At 42.0% G+C, this 23807-nt stretch overlaps 1 protein-coding gene across 3 annotated transcripts in view; it reads right to left on the bottom strand.

Annotated features, from left to right (window-relative positions):
- LOC129830876 (TBC1 domain family member 5-like) overlaps window positions 1-23402 on the bottom strand; it is a 64166-nt gene extending 40764 nt beyond the window's left edge. Inside the window, exons 1-14 of one of the 3 annotated variants that reach the window (XM_055893690.1) lie at window positions 23300-23375; window positions 21743-21970; window positions 12562-12615; window positions 11280-11401; window positions 7752-7803; window positions 7485-7593; window positions 7315-7404; window positions 7104-7178; window positions 5808-5875; window positions 5559-5661; window positions 5071-5159; window positions 4906-4956; window positions 4252-4321; window positions 2313-2485 (exon numbers count right to left, since the gene is read on the bottom strand). In XM_055893690.1, the coding sequence (XP_055749665.1) occupies window positions 2313-2485; window positions 4252-4321; window positions 4906-4956; window positions 5071-5159; window positions 5559-5661; window positions 5808-5875; window positions 7104-7178; window positions 7315-7404; window positions 7485-7593; window positions 7752-7803; window positions 11280-11382 (983 nt within the window). In that variant the 5' untranslated portion in view covers window positions 11383-11401; window positions 12562-12615; window positions 21743-21970; window positions 23300-23375. Of the gene's footprint in view, window positions 1-2312; window positions 2486-4251; window positions 4322-4905; window positions 4957-5070; window positions 5160-5558; window positions 5662-5807; window positions 5876-7103; window positions 7179-7314; window positions 7405-7484; window positions 7594-7751; window positions 7804-11279; window positions 11402-12561; window positions 12616-21742; window positions 21971-23299 lie in introns of all 3 variants that reach the window. The other 2 variants (XM_055893689.1, XM_055893691.1) reach the window with 2 other exon arrangements.
- Window positions 23403-23807: the final 405 nt, after the last annotated feature.

Genomic DNA, 23807 nt, shown 5'->3' with positions numbered 1-23807 from the left:
ACACAATCATACGGACACACACACACACACACAATCATACGGACACACACACACACACACACACAATCATACGGACACACACACACACACACACACAATCATACGGACACACACACACACACACACACAATCATACGGACACACACACACAATCATACGGACACACACACACACACACAATCATACGGACACACACACACACACACAATCATACGGACACACACACACACAATCATACGGACACACAATCATACGGACACACACACACACACACACACACAATCATACGGACACACACACACAATCATACGGACACACACACACACACACACACAATCATACGGACACACACACACACACACACAATCATACGGACACACACACACAATCATACGGACACACACACACACACACACACACAATCATACGGACACACACACACACACAATCATACTGACACACACACACACACACACACACAATCATACGGACACACACACACACACACACACACACAATCATACGGACACACACACACACACACACACACACAATCATACGGACACACACACACACACACACACACACACAATCATACGGACACACACACACACACACACACACACAATCATACTGACACACACACACACACACACACACACAATCATACGGACACACACACACACACACACACACACAATCATACGGACACACACACACACACAATCATACGGACACACACACACACACACACACACACAATCATACGGACACACACACACACACACACACACACAATCATACGGACACACACACACACACACACACACACAATCATACGGACACACACACACACACACACACAATCATACGGACACACACACACACACACACACACACAATCATACGGACACACACACACACACAATCATACGGACACACACACACACACAATCATACGGACACACACACACACACACACACACACAATCATACGGACACACACACACACACACACACACACAATCATACGGACACACACACACACACAATCATACGGACACACACACACACACACACACACACACAATCATACGGACACACACACACACACACACACACACAATCATACGGACACACACACACACACACACACACACAATCATACGGACACACACACACACACACACACAATCATACGGACACACACACACACACACACACAATCATACGGACACACACACACACACACAATCATACGGACACACACACACACACACACACACACACAATCATACGGACACACACACACACACACACACACAATCATAGGGACACACACACACACACACACACTCATACGGACACACACACACACACACACAATCATACGGACACACACACACACAATCATACGGACACACACACAATCATACGGACACACACACACAATCATACGGACACACACACACAATCATACGGACACACACACACACACACACACACAATCATACGGACACACACACACACACACACACACACACACACACAATCATACGGACACACACACACACACACAATCATACGGACACACACACAATCATACGGACACACACACAATCATACGGACACACACACAATCATACGGACACACACACAATCATACGGACACACACACAATCATACGGACACACACACAATCATACGGACACACACACAATCATACGGACACACACACACACACATCATTCGGACACACACACGGACACACACACACACATCATACGGACACACACACACACATCATACGGACACACACACACACACATCATACGGACACACACATCATACGGACACACACATCATACGGACACACACATCATACGGACACACACATCATACGGACACACACATCATACAGAGGGACGGACGGACACACACACCATACAGAGGGACACACACCATACAGAGGGACACACACCATACACACACACACAGACGGACGGACGGACACATCACACACATACAATAAAGACACACACACTAAACAGACACGCACACACACACACTAAACAGACACGCACACACACACACTAAACAGACACGCACACACACATTAAACAGACAAGCACACACACACACTAAACAGACACGCACACACACACACTAAACAGACACGCACACACACATTAAACAGACACGCACACACATTAAACAGACACGCACACACATTAAACAGACACGCACACACATTAAACAGACACGCACATGCACTTAGACCCAGACACACAAACACAGGTGGCGATACTCACATGCCGTATATCTGCGGGGCGATCTCCAGGCGGTTGACGTGCATGTGCAGCTCCACATCGTGCTTCTTCACCAGCTGGTCCTGGATGCGGTTCACTTTGGTTACTATGGCAACAGGCGGCCCCAAGTCCTGCGGCCGGGCGAACGGCATGCTGGTCAGCATCTCCTCCTTGCCCTGAGGAGAACATCAACACGAGGTTTAGACGGCGTCGCCGACATGAGGTTTAGACGGCGTCGTCACAGCATTGGAATAACATGAAAACATGAACATAACAATGCTGGAATACGTTAGAATTAGCAACATCATCAAAAGTGTTAGGTTTAAAAACAATTCTAATGAATGCAACAGTTGGACATTGGATAAAGATACTCCAAACTTTTTGAATTTGTTTTAAATCCATTAGGTTAAAACATTTTACTGGCACGGACAAATAATGAATAGAGTTCAGGGATTTGTGGGAATTTAAGTATTACATGTCAAATTTCTAATTTTTCTTTCTTAGAATGCACTCATACATACATTTTATAATTGTATCTTTTTTATATAAAGAAAATTATATGTGCCCGTTTTGCATCAATACACTGGGTGTATTTGCATATTTGAATACGTTAACATAAAGGGGTGGAACAGGGCTGCAACCACCAAACATTTTTTCTGTCTACCCCTACCTGCTCTGTCTACCCCTACCTGCTCTGTCTACCCCTACCTGCTCTGTCTACCCCTACCTGCTCTGTCTACCCCTACCTGCTCTGTCTACCCCTACCTGCTCTGTCTACCCCTACCTGCTCTGTCTACCCCTACCTGCTCTGTCTACCCCTACCTGCTCTGTCTACCCCTACCTGCTCTGTCTACCCCTACCTGCTCTGTCTACCCCTACCTGCTCTGTCTACCCCTACCTGCTCTGTCTACCCCTACCTGCTCTGTCTACCCCTACCTGCTCTGTCTACCCCTACCTGCTCTGTCTACCCCTACCTGCTCTGTCTACCCCTACCTGCTCTGTCTACCCCTACCTGCTCTGTCTACCCCTACCTGCACTCACCTGCTCTGTCTAGGCCTACCTGCTCTGTCTAGGCCTACCTGCTCTGTCTAGGCCTACCTGCTCTGTCTAGGCCTACCTGCTCTGTCTAGGCCTACCTGCTCTGTCTAGGCCTACCTGCTCTGTCTAGGCCTACCTGCTCTGTCTAGGCCTACCTGCTCTGTCTAGGCCTACCTGCTCTGTCTAGGCCTACCTGCTCTGTCTAGGCCTACCTAAACAATACGCCAGTGTTAATTTGCTAAATTGTAATAAATTCACCACTATGGCCTATTTATTGCCTTACCTCCGTACTTAATTTGCACAGTGTATACAGATTTTTCTATTGTGTTATTAACTGTATGTTTGTTTATCCCATGTGTAACTGTTGTTGTTTGTGTCACACTGCTTTGCTTTATCTTGGCCAGGTCGCAGTTGTAAATGAGAAGTTGTTCAACTGGCCTACCTGGTTAAATAAAGGTGAAATAAAATGTAAAAAATAATTGCTGTTGTTGTGTATCAATAGCAGGGATACCCTCAGATTAAAAATCAACACGCCTGGCTCCAGATCTATTAATACTCTACATTGTTTGTGAGATCAGACATAATATCATTATAATCTGAGTGTTCATTTTCGGAAGTTGCTTTCATTTCAGGGCATTTAAATTTGTAAATCTGTCAACTGTATTAAATGATAATTATTCTCTATTCCGCAAAAAAGGAACAACCACCAAAATAAAAGTTCTCTTCTCTTTCTTGTGATACAAGTGTCGAGACAATGTGTTAAATCCCTAACAAAGCTTCGTCATTCTTATAGATGCAACGTAAAGAAAATGTATTCCATTGAGCTCATTTAAGCCACTGGCGGAGTGTTTGACAGGTGAGTGTTACAACTAAAGAGAATATTAGCAGGAGTACTACTACTGACCCTTCTGGCTTCCCTCTGGAAGCTGGAGAACCAGGCTTCTGCTGTCTCCATCAGCTGGGAAAACATGGCACTGCACAACAAAGACACAAAGAGGAGAATGTCTCATGTTAGAAGTCTCTCTGACTTGTCCATATTATTGCCACCACCTAGGACAGGGAGGGGTAACTTTGATGGGGGTGACGGCCACAAAAAAATATAACTCATCATGAGGCCCCTCCGCGAGCAAAATATTTTAGCAGCCCCCCTCGTGAAAACGAAGATAAAAACAAAATGTGTGTTTAAGTTAATTTCATTCAGTTCTACACATTGCCATAGGGTTGAGGTAAATGATGATCAATGGACCCCACCCATAATTCAAGTTTGGTAAGTTAGTCAAGCAGCCAGCTATCTAATCAAAAAACATTTAGCTGACACTTGCTAATTTAGTGACTGTGGATGCACAACCAAATTTCAAAATTGCACCTTTTGTATTGTACTATTCTATCTCTCAATAGTACGTTGAGACCCTGACTGAGTTCCTAAAATATATATTTACATAAAAATAATAATTAATATAATAAAATAGTGAAATTAGTCCACGGGCCGACAAAAGGGGGGCAGGTTGGCCATCCCTGAACTAGGATGTGAAGAATATGGAATGAATATTTAACTCACTAGGCATCATGCTCCTGGAACATAGGATTCAGTAGAGACATCATCTCCTCACTGTGGACCAAAGACTAAAGCATTAGATCAACACAGACCAGTTTGGAGGAATGGACAGGATAGGGTTAAACTGAAGGGAAGTCGATGTGGAGGAGGAGTGCAGGTGTGACTGACCTGGGGTGGGCGGTCTCGCTGGCGTGCTGAAAGGCCTGATAGTCACAGTGTAGGACGAACACAATAGGAGCCAACAACTCATGCATTCCCTGCAGAAAGAGAGGGGGATAGAGAGAGTGAGAGAGCACGAGACAGCGCGCGCGAGAGAGCACGAACATGGCCCGTTTCTCTCAGCGTGATGCATGAGGTGTGTTATCTGTATTGCGAGAGAGAGGAGAGAGAGGAGCGAGAGAGCGTGAATGGCCTGTTTCTTTCAGGGTGATGCATGAGGTGTGTTATCAGTATTGACCGGTATCATTAAACTTCATTACCCAGTGGCTAGACGTGTGTCACTTCCTGTTAGAACACTGACTGGTCATCGTCCTCTCACCGTCTGTAGCACTATGAAGACAGTACACTGTCTAGTCTATGGGGTGCATTAGCCTGCCTAGTGGCATATCTAACACAGTGTGTGCCTCTAGAAATCTTAACTAATGCTGGAATGGTACCTGTTTGTACAGTAACTGCTCATTCTCTCGGGCGTAACAGAACAAGATGTCTGTCAGCTTGGTCCTTACGTCCTCCTCTTGGAAGTAACGCATCTCAGGAAACCTACAGACAGAATAGAGAGAAGAGAAGAGGGGGAGAGAGGAGAGATGGTGTTTATTTCAGAGGTGTACAGTAGATATGAGAATGACAGTCTGTTAAACCTTTAAATATAGCTCTGGTTAACAGTTAAGATGTTAAATCAGACTCACGTTCTCATAACGTCCTGTTTGATCATCCCTCTCAACTCGTTGTCCTGGAAGAACTTGTTCCACAGGCTCTGGACAGGAGGGAGGAGAACACAGTGACATATTTTTGATAGCCTTTAGCCGACCAGTTTTGATAGCCTTTAGCCGCACCCTCATCCTACTACTCCTCTGTTCCTCGGGTGATGTGGAGGTAAACCCAGGCCCTGCATGTCCCCAGTCACCCTCATTTGTTGACTTCTGTGATCGAAAAAGCCTTGGTTTCATGCATGTCAACATCAGAAGCCTCCTCCCTGAGTTTGTTTTACTCACTGCTTTAGCACACTCTGCCAACCCTGATGTCCTTGCCGTGTCTGAATCCTGGCTTAGGAAGGCCACCAAAAATTCTGAGATTTCCATACCCAACTATAACACTTTCCGTCAAGATAGAACTGCCAAAGGGGGAGGAGTTGCAATCTACTGCAGAGATAGCCTGCAAAGTTCTGTCATACTTTCCAGGTCTATGCCCAAACAGTTCGAACTTCTAATTTTAAACATTAATCTCTCCAGAAATAAGTCTCTCACTGCTACCGACCCCCCTCAGCTCCCAGCTGTGCCCTGGACACCATCTGTGAATTGATCGCCCACCATCTAGCTTCAGAGTTTGTTCTGTTAGGTGACATGTTGTACACAGTTCCCATTCCCCATTGGGGTCAATACAAGGACATATTGGTAAATTAAAAATAAAGGAAACCCCAACATAAAGTGTCTTAATAGGGTGTTGGGCCACAACGAGCCGAAACAGCTTTAATGCATCTAGATTCTACAAGTGTCTGGACCTATATCGTAGAGATATGACACCATTCGTCCATGAGCAATGTTGATGGAGGTGGAAAACGTAAGTGTTCAATTGGGTTGAGATCTGGTGACTCAGATGGCCACGGCATATGGCTTACATAGTTTTCATGCTCAACAAACCATTCAGGCACATCTTGTGCCATGTGGGTTGGGGCATTGTCATCCTATGGGGGCATAGCCATGGTTCGTTAAATAATATCCAGCATTTTTATGACCTTAAAACATGATGGGATGTTAATTGCTTAGTTAACTCAGGAAACACACCTGTGTGGAAGCAATATACTTTATATCCGGCTTTACATTATTTTCTCAGTTGCCTGTATACATATCATAAAGGTATTATAATAAGTAGGTATTTCCAACAGAGACACCCCCTTAGTCCTGTGATAGAGTTATTTAGATGTTTACATTCCCACTGTTCTGGATAAAGAGTTGTATCTAGAGAGACCATGAGGCTACACCTACCCCCTCGTCCTGTGAGAGTGGGTTGTTGACCACCAAGTCCTGCTGGCCTGCAGCCTTACGGGGGTTGGTGATGTGCTGAGAGGAGGAGAGGTGGTCAGTGACTGGCACACACACAGACAGAGTAAAATGTAGGAGTTGATGCTCACCCAAACGAGCAGGCACAGGAACAAGTGAACGCATGACACACACACAAACACACACACCAACTCACTGTCTCTTTGATCTTCTCGTACTGGGATCGTAACTCCTTGGTCTTGTTGATCCATTGACTCTTATCTTCAGGAAGGACCTCCAGGTACAACTAGAAGACAACACACAGGACTCACATGGTAGAACTACCTTCAGACACCCAAGAGCCATGTTTGTCTGTGACTGATTTACCTTCCAGCACACACTGCGGAATCGGCTGCTCCGCAATCGACCGTTGATGCCTGCCTGCCGGATCCTGGTCAGGTAATTACTGTTCAGAAACAAGTCATCCCATTCTTTCCTTTAGAGGGAGGGCAGTAATGAGAGAGATGAGAAGAGGTTTTAGTGAGTTTTCAGCCCTCTCCAATTTGATTTAATCTAATATGGAATAAGCAGAGAATTAGATCTGGCTGTGACGTGGACCAAAACATAAATCACAAACACACACACACACATTACCTGTAGGAGAGGAAAGTGGACTCAGACAAAGTGCTACTATCCAGAGATCCTCCTGTTAAACACACATTTTATGAAAAGCATTAAACATGCAGCCACTAGAAGGCGCTATAGACACCAATGATGTGGAACAGTGAAGCTCAGCTCCAACATAATGGATGTTTGAATACTTGATCAATGCACCCTTCTCTGACGAAGGCATGTTTTCTTATAAACTCAGCAAAAACAGAAACGTCCCTTTTTCAGGACCCTGTCTTTCAAAGAGAATTCGTGAAATCCAAATAACTTCTCAGATCTTCATTGTAAAGGGTTTATCTTTTAAATGATGTCAGATACATGTATTTACAAGAATGTTTAATATAACGAATGGTGTATTTAGAATGTTAGCTCTCTGCAGTTTCACTGGATGTTGGCCTGGTGGGACGTTAGCGTCTCACCTACCATAGAGAAGTTAAACACTGTTTTCCATGATTGTTCAATGACCCATAAACAATTAATGAACATGCACCTGTGGAACGGTCGTTAAGACACTAATAGCTTACAGACGGTAGGCAATTAAGGTCACAGTTATGAAAACTTAGGACACTAAAGAGGCCTTTCTACTGACTCTGAAAAACAAAAAGAAAGATGCCCAGGGTCCCTGCTCATCTGTGTGAACGTGCCTTAGGCATGCTGCAAGCAGGCATGAGGACTGCAGATGTGGACAAGGCAATACATTGCAAGGTCCATACTGTGAAACGCCTAAGACAGCGCTACAGGGAGACAGGACGGACAGCTGATCGTCCTCGCAGTTGCAGACCACATGTAACACCTGCACAGGATCGGTACATCCAAACATCAAACCTGCGGGACAGGTACAGGATGGCAACAACTGCCCGAGTTACACCAGGAACGAGAAATCCCTCCATCAGTGCTCAGACTCTCAGCATATTGTGGACAGAGGCTGGAATGAGGGCTTGTAGGCCTGTTGTCTGGTGAGGACCTGCCTTACATCATCGGCAACGTCATCTCCTATGGGGACAAACCCACCGTCGCTGGACCAGACAGGACTGGCAAAAAGTGCTCTTCACTGACAAGTCGTGGTTTTGTCTCACCAGGGGTGATTCACATTTATCGTTGAAGGAATGAGCGTTACACCGAGGCCTGTACTCTGGAGCGGGATCGATTTGGAGGTGGAGGGTCCGTCATCGTCTGGGGCGGTGTGTCACAGCATCATTGGACTGAGCTTGTTGTCATTGCAGGCAACCTCAACGCTGTACGTTACAGGAAAGACATCCTCCTCCCTCATGTGGTACCCTTCCTGCAGGCTCATCTTGACATGACCTCCAGCATAACATTTCCACCAGCCATTTTGCTCGTTCTGTGCATGATTTCCTGCAAGACAGGAATGTCAGTGTTCTGCCATGGCCAGCGAAGAGCCCAGATCTCAATCCCATTAAGCACGTCTGGGGACCTGTTGGGTCGGAGGGTGAGGGCTAGGGCCATTCCCCCCCAGAAATGTCCGGAAACTTGCAGGTGCCTTGGTGGAAGAGTGGTGTAACATCTCACAGCAAGAACTGGCAAATCTGGTGCAGTCCATGAGGAGATGCACTGCAGTACTTAATGCAGCTGGTGGCCACACCAGATACTTACTTACTTTTGATTTTGACCCCTTTGTTCAGAGACACATTATTCCATTTCTGTTAGTCACATGTCTGTGGAACTTGATCAGTTTATGTCTCAGTTGTTGAATCTTGTTATGTTCATACAAATATTTACACATGTTAAGTTTGCTGAAAATAAACACAGTTGACAGTGAGAGGACGTTTCTTTTCCTGCTGAGTTTACAATGTAGAAAAAAGTAAAAATAAAGAAAAACCCTTGAATGTGTAGGTGTGTCCAAACTTGAGTGGTACTGTATATATTTTACTAATCTATACTCGGTGTCATATCGATATACTATCATACAAGTAACTATCGACTTTTCCCCACATTACTAGATATTAACTTTTCATATTCAGAAGAGCTTAAAACTTCTTCAGAATACAGGGGGTGCTGTTTTCGCATTAGCATAATTGCCTCTACAGATTAAACTGCCTCTTATTCAATTATTGCTGTTACTATATGCATATAACCATATACCATTGGATAGAAAACAAGCTATGGTTTCTAAATCCGTTTCAATTTTGTCTCTGAGTGAAACACAGGTCATTTGACAGCACTTTCCCTGAGCCAGAAGAAGATTGCAAGATGTGTATGCTCGCTTCAACGCTCTGCCTATATATGGTCACGCCACCTATGACCCGAAACACACTTCATTCGTCTTCCTCTGGGTGTCAGGAAGACGTCAGAGGAGAAATTTTTTGTTTATCTTGTACTGACGTGAAATAAGACCTATTTCTTTAGCGTGACCGACAACTTCCGGTTTTCTGAAACGCGCGTTTTAGAGGTGCAATTGTCTTTTGTTATGCTGACGTTACGGATGAAAACTATCTCCGTCTCGAAGTTTGTTTGATACATGTGACCATATCATCGTAATGTATGTTTTTTCAATATAGTTTAATCAGATTATTTGAATTTTTTCGGGAGTTTTGCCGTGTTCCGTTCTGTGAGTTTTTTAACTTTGGACAGAATCGTGCCAGTCGACCAGTACCCAGGCTAAATGAAGAGGAAAAGTTGCCATTGTGAATGGATTGAACGACTCATCAGGACTAAGGACACCTTGATCAACATTCTGATGAAAGATCAGCAATAGTAAGACCCAATTTACGATGTTATTTCATATATCTGTCGTGCATGTGAACTGGTCGGGCGCGCCCAGCTGGTTCTGGCTGGCGTGGCTATGCTAAATTAGCGCTACATTTTGTTTTCGCTATAAAACATTTAATAAATCTGAAATATTGTTTGGATTCACCAGATGTTGGGCTTTCAATATCTGTACGCTGTGTATTTTTTCTGAAATGTTTTAAGACAAGTAATTAGTTATATAACGTTGGTCTCTGTAATTGTTCTAGCTGCATCAGCACTATATCAGATTGTAGCTGCAATGTAGAACTGTGATTTATACCTGAAAAATGCACATAAAAAAAAAAAAAAAAACTATGCTATACCATAAATATGTTATCAGACTGTCATCTTATGAATTTGTTTGTTGGTTAGTGGCTATCAATATCTTAGTTTAGCCGAATTGGTGATAGCACCTGATGGAGTAAGAAACTGATGGAGTTAGAAAAGTGGTGTCTTTTGCTAACGTGGTTAGCTAATAGATTTACATATTTTGTCTTCCCTGTAAAACATTTAAAAAATCTGAAATGGTGGTTTTATTCACAAGATCTGTGTCTTTCATTGGGTGTCTTGGACTTGTGATTTAATGATATTTAGATGCTACTATTTAATTGTGACGCTATGCTAGCGATGCTAATCAGTGTGGGGGGGGTGGGGGGTGCTCCCGGATCCGGGTTAGGTACTCGGTAGAGGTTAATTAAGCCTCCGAGATAAGACTTATAACATGTTAATAAATCCTTAATGAATGGGTTGTAAATGTCGACTCACCGCGGCTGAGATTCCGGTTTAAGTTGTGGAGCGGGTCAAACCCAGTCTCCTGCTCTCCCTCTGGCTGGAGAGGGTGGTGGGTCTCAAAGTTAGGGTGCTGCATGACCACCACCCAACAGAACCTGTGATGAGAACAACAGGAGGGGTTAGAACTACCCGTGTACCACAGAACAAGAACGAGAGTAGGATGCAGGGATTTTTCTACCATAGAAAGCCTTGGGCAGGCCGCCTAAGTGGTTTTCGGTACGCCTAAGTCAAAAAAAAAAAAAAACGCTTTGTGTAAACTTAAACGACTAAAACTAGATAAAGTATGTAGAAAAGATTAGACCTACAGTAGAGCATTTTGATAAAAATAATCTTTGATCACTAAGTCACCAAAATAAAATCTAGACAGTCAGGGAATAGAACACTCCCAAAACGATTTAATAGTATTGATTTTGTTCACAGAAATTTCACAATTTCTCAGCTTCAGCCCCACATCAACATATGTAAAATGGCACGTTTCTATATTTTGTAGTAAAAAATATAAAAAAGAAAGTTAAGTGTTTCCAATGACATCAACCAATTAGTAGGCAATGCCTACACACAATTGGTCAAAAATCACATGATGCACACTGATGATGTCATTAAAAACACTTATCTTCCTCCATCTTTTCTACTACATACATAAAAACGCATCATTTTCACATATGTTGAGCTGGTGCTGGAGATGACTATGAAGTTGAATACTTGTGAAGTTTCCCTTTGAGCAAAAGAACACAGCATTAGCTATGGCAAAATGCATAGAACTGCAGGAAATTATCTTTAAAAATTATTTCAGCTCCATGGCAGAATGTGTAGAATCCCTGGAAATTAGCTTTAAAACTGCTACATTTTCTGTCAGCTGAATGGCAAAATGTCAGCTGAATGGCAAAACCTTAAAACTGCAAAAATACATCTCTGCTCCAAGGAGAAACTGAGAATTGCAGGAAATGTTTAAAAATGCTAAAACACCCAGATAAAATGTTCTAAAATTACACCCATTGCCATACCCCCTACCACGCCCACCACCTAAGCCCCTTTTTAATCCAGAAAAAACAGATGACTGCAGCAGTAAAAAAAAAATACATAGAATAACTGAACACACCACAGAGCAAGAACAGGAGGATTTATCTGATAATAGAAAGAGTGGGAGGAAGTTTAGTTGAGCAATTAAAAACAGAACAGTATAAAATGGGAATATTCTTATCCAATTAAGCTTCAGGCCTAGGCTTTTTTGTCTTTGTTCCATGTCAGTACTTACAGTCACAACAATGTGTTTCTCCTCAGCTTAGACTCACGACAGATGAAGGTTTATCTGAGAGAAACAACACAGAGGGACATGCAGGACAAAAAGAGAAATCAAAGATCAAAAACAAAAAAAGCAGTCTTAGTATTTTTCTCTATCCCTGAGTACTGAGATCACACCAAGGGAATTCAACACAACACTAGTGAAGGGAATTCAACAAGACAATACTAGAAGGGAATTCAACAAGACAATAGTGAAGGAGGAACTGATAGATCTGATGACTGAGTTCGTTGCTGCATGGAGTTTAGACTACTGTAATGTTTGCCGAGTGGCTTTCAAACATTGCTGACAGCCTACACTAACAAAACAGATTGGACAAGAACAAGAAGTGGAAAATAACATTATGTAAATTGACATGACAATGTGTATGCAAATGAAAACATACTAATCAGAGAGTGACTTGTGCACAAAAACAACCACTTCCATGGAGAAAGTAGGGAACAAGGATAGCCCAGGGAATGTTCACACTGACAGCGCTATGTGGGAGATGTGACAAATATTGACACTACAACGCCATGGAAATCAGACTAAGTCCTACAGTGCCAAAAGAGAAAAATCATGACGTTTCACATAATACGATAGGCCATCGAGCAGTTCTATTCCAGAACTAGCCTAAACCACAACATGTATTTCATCAAAAGACACCAACATTTTATATCATCCTCAATAAACCCTGTTTATCTTATTTAGGTTAAACAAGTCCTCCTGTGTGTTCTTTATCATGGATAGGCCTCGCAGGTTATCAATGTGTTGGTGTGTACACACGTTAGACCTAGCCTACATAACGCATGCCTCCTTCCACTGCAGCAGCGCATTATGTATGTCCCTTTATTAATTATGGAAATCACCTTTACAAAAGGCATCTCCTTAAACCCATTAACGAGGCGCATGGAACGGGGCTTCGATAAATCAGCCGTGCACGCTACCAAAATAAATCATTTTATATGCATAATGCATGCTCCTGTTTGCCTTGGCAACATCTGTTCTTCACAAAGACTAATGCCTTCTTTAAGTCATTTCAGGGTTTTTTTCTAACCCTTTTAAAAAGGCATTATCCCATTAAATAATTAGAACTAATCTCCAATGAGAGATGCTGTGAATAGGTAAATAATAATGGGTTGCGTTTCCTCATTTTGAACTAGAATGGATTATGAAAATTGTTTGACGTGTTTCAGACGTGCCTGATCGTCTAGTTCCTCAAACTCTATGACTGCCCACTGTCAGGCCACTGTCAGGTCACGGGCTGTGTACGTTTCATGTCAATTGGATTTTTACAGAAGAATCAGAACATGTAACAGAAGCTACTAGCAGTGCAGCAGTTCCAGCATCTCAAGGTCCTCTAATCATGTAAGATGACTGTCTTCATCTTCAATGGCCCAATAGAGACCAACCAAACCATTATTAAAAGGGGGGGAGTTCCAATCTCAATATTTAGAACTTGAACAACTATACGGAACAAAAATATAAATGCATGTAAAAAGTGTTGTTTCATGAGCTGAAATAAAAGATCAAAAAGCTTATTTCTCTCAAATTGTGCACAAATGTGCTCACATCCCTGCTAGTGAACGTTTCTACTTTCCCAAGACAATTCATTCACCTGACAGGTGTGGCATATCAAGTAGTTGATTAAACAGCATGATCATTACACAGCTGCAAATTATGCTGGGGACAACAAAAAGGCCAACCTAAAATGTGCAGTTTTGTAACGCAACATATTGCCTCAAGTTGAGGGAGAGTGCAATTGGCATGCAGGAATGTCCAGCAGAGCTGTTGCCAGAGAATTGAATGTTCATTTCTCTAAGCCGCCTCCAATGAAGTTTGAGAATGACAGTACAACCAACCGGCCTCACAACCACGCCAGCCCAGGACCTCCACATCCAGCTTCTTCACCTGCGGGATCGCCTGAGACAAGCTGCCCGGACAGCTGGTGAAACTGGGTTTGCACAACCAAAGAATTTCTGCACAAACTATCAGAAACAGTCTCAGGGAAGCTCATGTGTGTGCTGGTCGTCCTCACAGGGTCTTGACTTGACTGTTCTAGAATGTAGGGCCCCGACCTCAGCGGGAAAATGCTCACCATCATTGGCCACTGGAGAAGTGTGCTCTTCATGGATCAATCCCAGGTTAAGTGTACCGAGCAGCTAGTAGACAGCGTGTATGGTGGTCACACCAGATACTGACTAGTTCTGATCCACGCCTTTACATTTTTTTATTTTTTTTTATTTTAAGTATACGTGACCAACAGATGCATATCTGTATTCCCAGTTACGTGAAATCCATAGATTAGGGCCTAATTGATTTATTTAAATTCACTGATTTCCTTTTATGAACTATAACTAGGGTTGCAAAGGCTCTGAAACTTTCCGGAATTTACCATGGGAAGTTAAGCCCAGGAAATTAGCTTAAATTCATCAAAGAAACGTTTGCTTATAACAGTGAACCTTTGTTGTGGGATACACATGAAGGCAATTCTAGGTCTTGTGGGATATTTTGGTTAAAACTATCATCTATTCTCAAGTTATATTTCAGCGTCAACTCTTTTTCTGTAACAATAACGACAAACTTCTCAGTGCAATAATCAACGCAAATTAACTACTGCATACCACAAGAAGATACTTCAATAGTTCACCACATTCATCTTTTATGTAATCAAATAAATACATTACGGAAGACATTCATAAACCAATGGGTAAATAACTTTACATTGCTATCTACAAGCATGTCCTGGAATTAGATACTTGCCTGTGATTTAGCATACTGAAACAAGGCCCACTAAATCCCACTTTTGTGGGGAAAACTTTGCCGTATCCACTAGGTACCAAACGTAACAAAACGGACAGAAACAGGGAAACCTGAACTTGTCCAATAAGAAGAACTTGTTGCTTTTCCATTGCAAAAATGTTTTGCTACAGTGTGCACTAATGAATACGATCCAGACATTGGGGAATGAGGATAGTCTGAGCCATTAACAGACATTATTACGACACACATTAGAGTCCTCATCCTGACCTCTACATGATCCCAGCCAGCAGCCCAAAAACAATGATTAGCCTTATGTAGTCGTTTGTACAGCGTATGACAACACATTACAGAAACAGATAGCTAAATTAGACAAACGCCTTACAAAATAAAATGAGAAATGCAAGTGAAATACATAAAGCTACACTTTCATTCCCTCAGGGAGATTAATAGACCAACATAATGATTCACTTCCTCTTTACTGTAAACAGCACATCACTTCATGCCTGCTGTGAAGAGGTGAAGTCCCTCTCCCTCCACTCCAATTAAAAGAAAGATTGAGGACCTGAAATGGTAGAAAACAAATTGGATATAAACTGAGCTAGACAGAGAGGCTGTGTAGTTTCTGCCCAGAGCCATAAAGACCTTCTTCTGCTTTCATTCAGTCTGATTATGTTGCTGTAGAACAGCAGATAAACTGGACATTCTGAATTCTGACAACACTGGAGACAACAGCAGAATACACTGAGGAATAACAGAAAGAGCAGGGTACTTCAGTGCTAGTATAGAAGACTACGACTTTCATGTGACTGAGGGTCCATCTTAGTGGATGTAGTCTATACAGATTGCGTTCGAGAAATTGAAGACTGAACCAATCAAGTGGTTTGCTGAGGAGGTCAAGTAACATCTAGCCTTTGCTCTGAGAAACGCAAAACCTACACCACAAGGACCATCCCTGTTTAGGACCTTCCTATCAGTCTGCCTAGTGTAACCTGTTTCAAGAAGCTAGGGCGTAAGTCGCACATCACAAGAGGCATTAAGTGATTTTAAATGCTATTTTTTTTTACAGAAATGCATGTGACCTTCATGTGCCTTAATAACAAACCTATGCCATCTGTAAATACAAATAACATGGTTAAATTAAGAGCCTAGTTGGTTTATCCACAGAAGAATACAGGAACCTTCCCGCTAGCCATGATCGGCTAAGATAATGGATGGCCTGGACAGGCCAAGAAATGAGTTTGGATTTGTCTGCCATGTAGCATAATTCTGTCTTTAACATGAGCTGCTCAGTACGTGTGGATAATCCTCTAACGCGTTTTTTGTTTTTTTAAGATATCATTAAGAACTGGAAAAAAATGTGCTCCATTGCTGCCCTGAAGTTAATAGCACTATAGACAAAGATCAGTGGGAAAACGTTGTGATGGACTACTTGACGATCGTTCCATGCTGAAAATGAATCACATGACAAAATCCCTGATTTTAGGTAAAAACATTTCATTGAACCAGACACTGTATTCTTCCCATCACTGTCGTCAGAAGAAACAGTGATCAACAGTGGTTGTTGCGAAGTTGACCGAGTTTTTAAATCAGTGGAAGCTGAGAGATGATTGCCAAATGTGGAGTCTCGAAAAGACAACACAGGAGGCTGTTGTATAAAACATACGTCTCCGGATTACATTTGCAAACAAATGGCAACTACGGCATCCATGACAGAGAAGCGGTCATCCACATAGACGGGGAAGAGTCTAGCTACATTTTCAGATATTATAAATTTCTAATTATGTCAGAAAGTCAATTTCATTGCAAGTTAAAGCGTACTGTTAGCTAGCTAACGTTAGCTGGCTCGCTCACTAGCTAACGTTACGTGTATGATCTGATTAGTAATATTATTCGTATCTCAAAAATCTATTTGCATTGCTAGTTAGCTAGCTAGCTAATATTAGGCTAACATTGAACCTAGTTGGTTATCTTTAGCTACCTGCAGTTTCATGCGTGGTAGTATGAGTTGGGATTATGGTTAATTGTTTAGATAGCTAGATGTTTAATTAACTTCTTATGGCTGCAATCCCGTTAACGGGATGATATGACAACAGCCAGTGAAAGTGCAGGGCGCCAAATTCAAACAACAGAAATCTCATAATTAAAATTCCTCAAAACATACATGTATCTTATACCATTTTAAAGGTAATCTTGTTGTTAATCCCACCAAAGTGTCCAATTTCAAATAGGCTTTACAGCGAAAGCCTACGGTGCTATTATCTGAGCATAGCACCATAGTAAACAAAAGAGAAAACATTTCAAACCAGCAGGCGTGACACAAAACGCAGAAATAAAAATATAATTCATGCCTTACCTTTGACGAGCTTCTGTTGTTGGCACTCCAATATGTCCCATAAACATCACAAATAGTCCTTTTGTTTGATTAATTCCGTCTAATATATATACACTGCTCAAAAAAATAAAAGGAACACTTAAACAACACAATGTAACTCCAAGTCAATCACACTTCTGTGAAATCAAACTGTCCACTTAGGAAGCAACACTGATTGACAATAAATTTCACATGCTGTTGTGCAAATGGAATAGACAAAAGGTGGAAATTAAAGGCAATTAGCAAGACACCCTCAATAAAGGAGTTATTCTGCAGGTGGTGACCACAGACCACTTCTCAGTTCCTACGCTTCCTGGCTGATGTTTTGGTCACTTTTGAATGCTGGCGGTGCTCTCACTCTAGTGGTAGCATGAGACGGAGTCTACAACCCACACAAGTGGCTCAGGTAGTGCAGCTCATCCAGGATGGCACATCAATGCGAGCTGTGGCAAGAAGGTTTGCTGTGTCTGTCAGCGTAGTGTCCAGAGCATGGAGGCGCTACCAGGAGACAGGCCAGTACATCAGGAGACGTGGAGGAGGCCGTAGGAGGGCAACAACCCAGCAGCAGGACCGCCACCTCCGCCTTTGAGCAGGAGGAGCACTGCCAGAGCCTTGCAAAATGACCTCCAGCAGGCCACAAATGTGCATTTGTCACCACTTGCAGAACCATTCCATTTATTTGGGGCGTTTGATCCAGAAAAACACCAATTCCAACTTGCTAAAACGTGACGAAAAAATCTCAAAGGTTACCTGTAAACTTTGCCAAAAAATGTCAAACTACTTTTGTAATAAAACTTTAGGTATTTAACATTAATAAAATTGAAGACAGGATGATGTGTTCAATACAGGATTAAAACTATATGTAGCACGCCTTGTTTGATTGAAGCGCATGTCCAGGACACCTGGAGTGCCTCGACTTCAAGATGGCCGTATTTCTTCATTACACAAAGGAATAACCTCAACCTATTTCTCATGACTGTTGACATCTAGTGGAAGCCGTAGGAACTGCAAGCAATTCGCTTAGAAATTGGTTTCCCAATGAAACCTCATTGAAAAGACAGTGACCTCAAAAAAAAAACATCTGAAAGATTTGTCCTCGGGGTTTCGCCTCCTAAATAAGTTATGTTATACTCACAGTCATGATTCAAACAGTTTTAGAAACGTCAGAGTGTTTTCTATCCAAATCTACTAATAATATGCATATCTTATCTCCTGGGGATGAGTAACTGGCAGTTGAATTTGTGTATGCTTTTCATCCAAATGTGAAAATGCTGCCCCCTACCCTAGAGAAGTTAATGCAACCGCTGTGTCAGATTTCAAAAAGCTTTACAGCAAAAGCACAATAATTTGAGAACAGCGTTCAGCCACAAAAGGAAGCCATACAGTTACCCGCCAAATTGTGCAGTCAACAAAACTCATAAATAGTATTATAAATCTTCACTTACCTTTGCTGATCTTCGTCGTAATGCAATCCAGGACTCCCATTTCCACAAGAAATGTTTGTTTTGTTTGGTAATGTACATCATTTATGTCCAAATAACTATTTTTATTAGCATGTTTGGTAAACAAATCAAAAGTCTGGAAACGCATTCACTAAAAGCAGACGAAATGTCAAATTTCCATAACAGTCAGTAGAAACATGTCAAACGATGTATTGAATCAATCTTTAGAATGTTTTTAACATAAATCTTGAATAACGTTCCAATCGGTGAATACCATTGACTACAGATGTGCGATTGAACAGAGCTCCATCTCGTGTGAACGCGCATGGTCAGAGCATGGTCACCTCATGGAAGACCTGACTAATTCCTGTCTCCTTCGGGCCCCACTTCACAGTAGAGGCATCAGACAAGGTTCTACAGACTGTTGACATCTAGTGGAAGCCGTAGGAAGTGCAAACAGATCCATATCCCAGTGTGTATTCAATAGGGGCTGGGTTGAAAATCGACCAACCTCAGATTACCCAATTCCTGTTTGGATTTCTTCTCAGGTTTTTGCCTGCCATATGAGTTCTGTTATACTCACAGACATCAAACAGTTTTAGAAACTTCAGAGTGTTTTCTATCCAATACTAATAATAATATGCATATATTAGCAACTGGGACTGAGGAGCAGGCAGTTTACTATGGGCACCTTTCATCCAAGCTACTCAATACTACCCCTGCAGCCATAAGAATTTAAACAAAAGACTACTATGCAAGTAACCATTTCACTGTACCGTTTACACCTTTATCCCATGCATGTGACAAATAAACTATAAACGTGGATTTTATTTGATATAGTGTGTGTTCACCAGAGACGGTAATGTGAAGAACAACATGACCTGCACCAAAGTCAGATTAGGATACAGGCCAAGGACTAGATAGTGTATTTTCTCTACTACTTTATTCTACGTTTAGTCTTAAAATCTTTGGTTGTTTACTAGACTACCGTATTCACTCTGTTTAGTACATGGCCGCACATGTGAATCCTTAAAGAGATGGTTGGGGCTAAGGTTTAAGAGGGTGTCAACAATGCTGAATGGGTGTAGACAAATAAGAGCTTTCCAGTAGGTGTACCAAAACATTCAAGGACCATTTTCTCAAAAGTGGGGTTACAAGTTTATCAACTTTCAAAGCAGAATTACTTTCCCATTGTTCCTCAACTGTAGTGTTTGATATACCATTTTGTTGCTCTGAGTCTCTACTTTAAGCCGATGTAAAAAATAAATAAACACTAATTTCAAATTTTGCTACATACGATCGAATCCAGGTGGTGGATCACCTAGTACTCCCCATACAGCAAAAATAATACTCTACAACTGTAAGCCTTTCTGGATGTAAGCCTAGCTAGCCCTAACTATATGTCACCTGCTTACACCGAGACTCATCACCTGCTGTTCTTGACAGCACTAGTCTGTCTACCTACCAACACTATAAGCTACTTTGATGTCATCCTACAAGGAAAGAAAGGATGTTTATGATCCTCATAATAAACTGAGATACCCACTAATTATCAAAATCCAGAAAAGAGACATTACATTCTACAACCACCGAAAAGGAAGCGATTCCCAAACCTTCCATAACAAAGCCATCACCTACAGAGAGATGAACATGGAGAAGAGGCCCCTAAGCAAGCTGGTCCTGACCCTCTGTTTAAACACAAACAGACCAAACCAAATCAAATCATGAAAAAAACAAAAATAATTACTTGACACATTGGAAAGAATTAACAAATAAACAGAACAAACTAGAATGCTATTTGGCCCTAAACAGAGAGGACTGACCCAAACTTAAGGAAAGCTTTGACTATGTACAGACTCAGTGAGCATAGCCTTGCTATTGAGAAAGGCCGCCGTAGGCAGACCTGGCTCTCAAGAGGAGAGCTCTTAAGAGAAGACAGGCTATGTGCACACTGCCCACAAAATGAGGTGGAAACTGAGCTGCACTTCCTAACCTCCTGCCAAATGGATGACCATAGAGACACATTTCCCTCAGATTACACAGACCCACAAAAAATTCAAAAACAAACCCGATTTTGATAAACTCCCATTTCTACTGAGTGAAATACCACAGTGTGCCATCACAGCAGCAATATTTGTGACCTGTTGCCACAAGGGCAACCAGTAAAGAACAGCATTGTAAATACAACCCATATTGATTTTTATTTATTTTCCCTTTTGTACTTTAACTATTTGTACATCATTACAACACTGTATATACACACACACAACATTTAACATTTCTTTATACTTTTGGAACTTCTGTGAGTAATGTTTACTGTTCATCATTTTTTTATTTTATTGTTTATTATGTACTTCACTTGCTCTGGCAATGTTAACTATGTTTCCCATGCTAATAACGCCCCTTGAATTGGAGAGAGAGAGAGAGAGGCCAATGAGAGGAGCTGCTCTGATCGGAGCTGACAGGAAGAGTTAGGACTAGAGACCTGGTGCCATAAACTCCATGCTAGGTGAAAAGGAAGAGAAGAAGAAAGAACCCCTGTTAAACAAACTCACATGCCTCCACTTCAGCACACAATTACCTCCATATTACTGCTGTACAGGCCTCTAGTCCCATGGTCCACAGGAGCTCCCAGACCAACACACAGGCTAATGTTCCATCCCAAATGGCACCCTATTCCCTATATAGGGCAATACTTTCCCCCAGGGCCCAAAGGAACTAGTGCACTATGTAGGGAATAGGGTGCCATTGGGGATGCACACTACAGGCTATCACAGATTCTGAGCAGGCCAGGGTTCAGACCGGGATCCTGAAAATGTATGTCTCTCAGTGTTTGAGACATGAAACAAACCCCCCCCCCCCCCCCCCACACACACATACACATCAGGAGCAAACAAAGAACAAAGTATGAAGACAATCATAGGCAAGAAACATCCTACTGCCCCTAGCCTAGCACAGTTTGGTACATGTCCATAACTAATCAGCTTCAACCATGAGTCTGGTTACTTTTAAGGTTTCTTTCTATCCACTACCTAGGGATTTGTTTTCCCTACAGCTGTCACCTCAGCTAGCTCTATAGAGCAGGGGTGTAAAATAGACAATTTCAAATAAAATAAAAAAACACTTAATTTCTTGCTACGCCCCTGCTATAGAAACTAGGTAGCATTTGCACATGGGTGTCCTAGAAAGATCCAAGGCAGGGGGGCCTGGACAATAACTAGCTATAACTATAATCCGGAACTCCTTGTCCATTCCTTCGGATTGTATAATGGGTGGAAATCTGTAAAGCACCTATAACTTGGCTTGGGTAGACTATCCGGATGGACAGACAAGGAGTTACGGATTAGATATGTCTTCAGTAACAGGTTAGACTGGCTGCTTCCCTGCAGTCAGCGTACCTCGCTCAGAGATCATAGGGTCGACGCTGACAGAACGGTTCTCACTAGACAGACCTCTCCTGTTTGGCCTCCGACCAAAACAGCTCTGGACACAACCTGACTAAACTGTCAATGCACTATGCAAACGCCCTGCAATTACCTCATATAATCAATGCCTTATACTGGATCACAATAGTGTTGTTGGCAACTATAACTTGGACATAATAAAAACAGGTAGACTAGTGCATAGCTAACTAGAAAACAATAGATTAAAAGTGGAGGCCAACTGAATGTCTCAAAATGAATCAACCGAATGTGAACACAGGGTAAATAGACAGTTAACAGATTATAGCTTTATTTACAGAAAAGGTGAACAGACAAATTTTCACCGCAATGTTAGTGTGTAATATTGGCATGACTTAGCAGCTAACTCTAGCTAACGTTAGTTCTCCAACAACATGGTGGTAGACCAACAAACATGTCTTTAACTAGGTAGCAACACCATGCATATTTACAATAGTTAGCAAATAATGTATTATGCCACTACGTTGCTGATGGCTCGTAATTGAATTTAATCGTCAAACTGTCTCACTGTTTTTATTTCTTCAGGTTAGCAGGCTAGCTCTATACTTCCGACATGCAGCTAGATAAAGACAAAACAAAATAGCAACTTCATGCAAACTCAATAGTTTTTTCCCAATAAAAATAAATAAATGAAAACTAATTTGTATATTCTGTCGTTTACTGTGAGGGTGTTTTACCAGTTCTGCTCATGCGGGGCTCCCCATTCTGGTCTGTCTTCTGATTGTAAACAGTCGCGAATCAGGCGGATATGCTGGTGCACAGCTGATAGAACATGTGACCAGGGAGGTAAAATTATGTCAGCGTATTTACCATAAACATGTTCTTGAAATGATCAATCATAACAAAAACAGGATGGGTTGAGGACCCATATTAAAATAGGAACCTTGCGATATGTTTAATTTATATTACATACTTCTACATCAAAACATTATCATGCAACACATCACTATCCTCTGTCATGTGATGAATGATGAGGATAAAACGTGTGTGATGAAGGCCCACAGAGAATCTACAATGGTGAAATGGTTAAACGGTACATTAAGCACACTCGCCGTTGATTATTCCCAAACAGATTGAGGAACAATGCTTACATTGTTTTAGGGTTTGCAGCATTATAAGAGACTGCCCCTGAAGAGCCACTAGCCCTCTGTAAGTAGAGCAGACAACTATTGTGTCAGATTGATG

Source organism: Salvelinus fontinalis, chromosome 32, assembly GCF_029448725.1.
Source record: "Salvelinus fontinalis isolate EN_2023a chromosome 32, ASM2944872v1, whole genome shotgun sequence".
In the NCBI taxonomy this organism is placed as follows: domain Eukaryota; kingdom Metazoa; phylum Chordata; class Actinopteri; order Salmoniformes; family Salmonidae; genus Salvelinus; species Salvelinus fontinalis.
The sequence above is the reverse complement of the archived record's forward strand: the minus strand, read 5'-3'. Positions and strand labels throughout refer to the sequence as shown.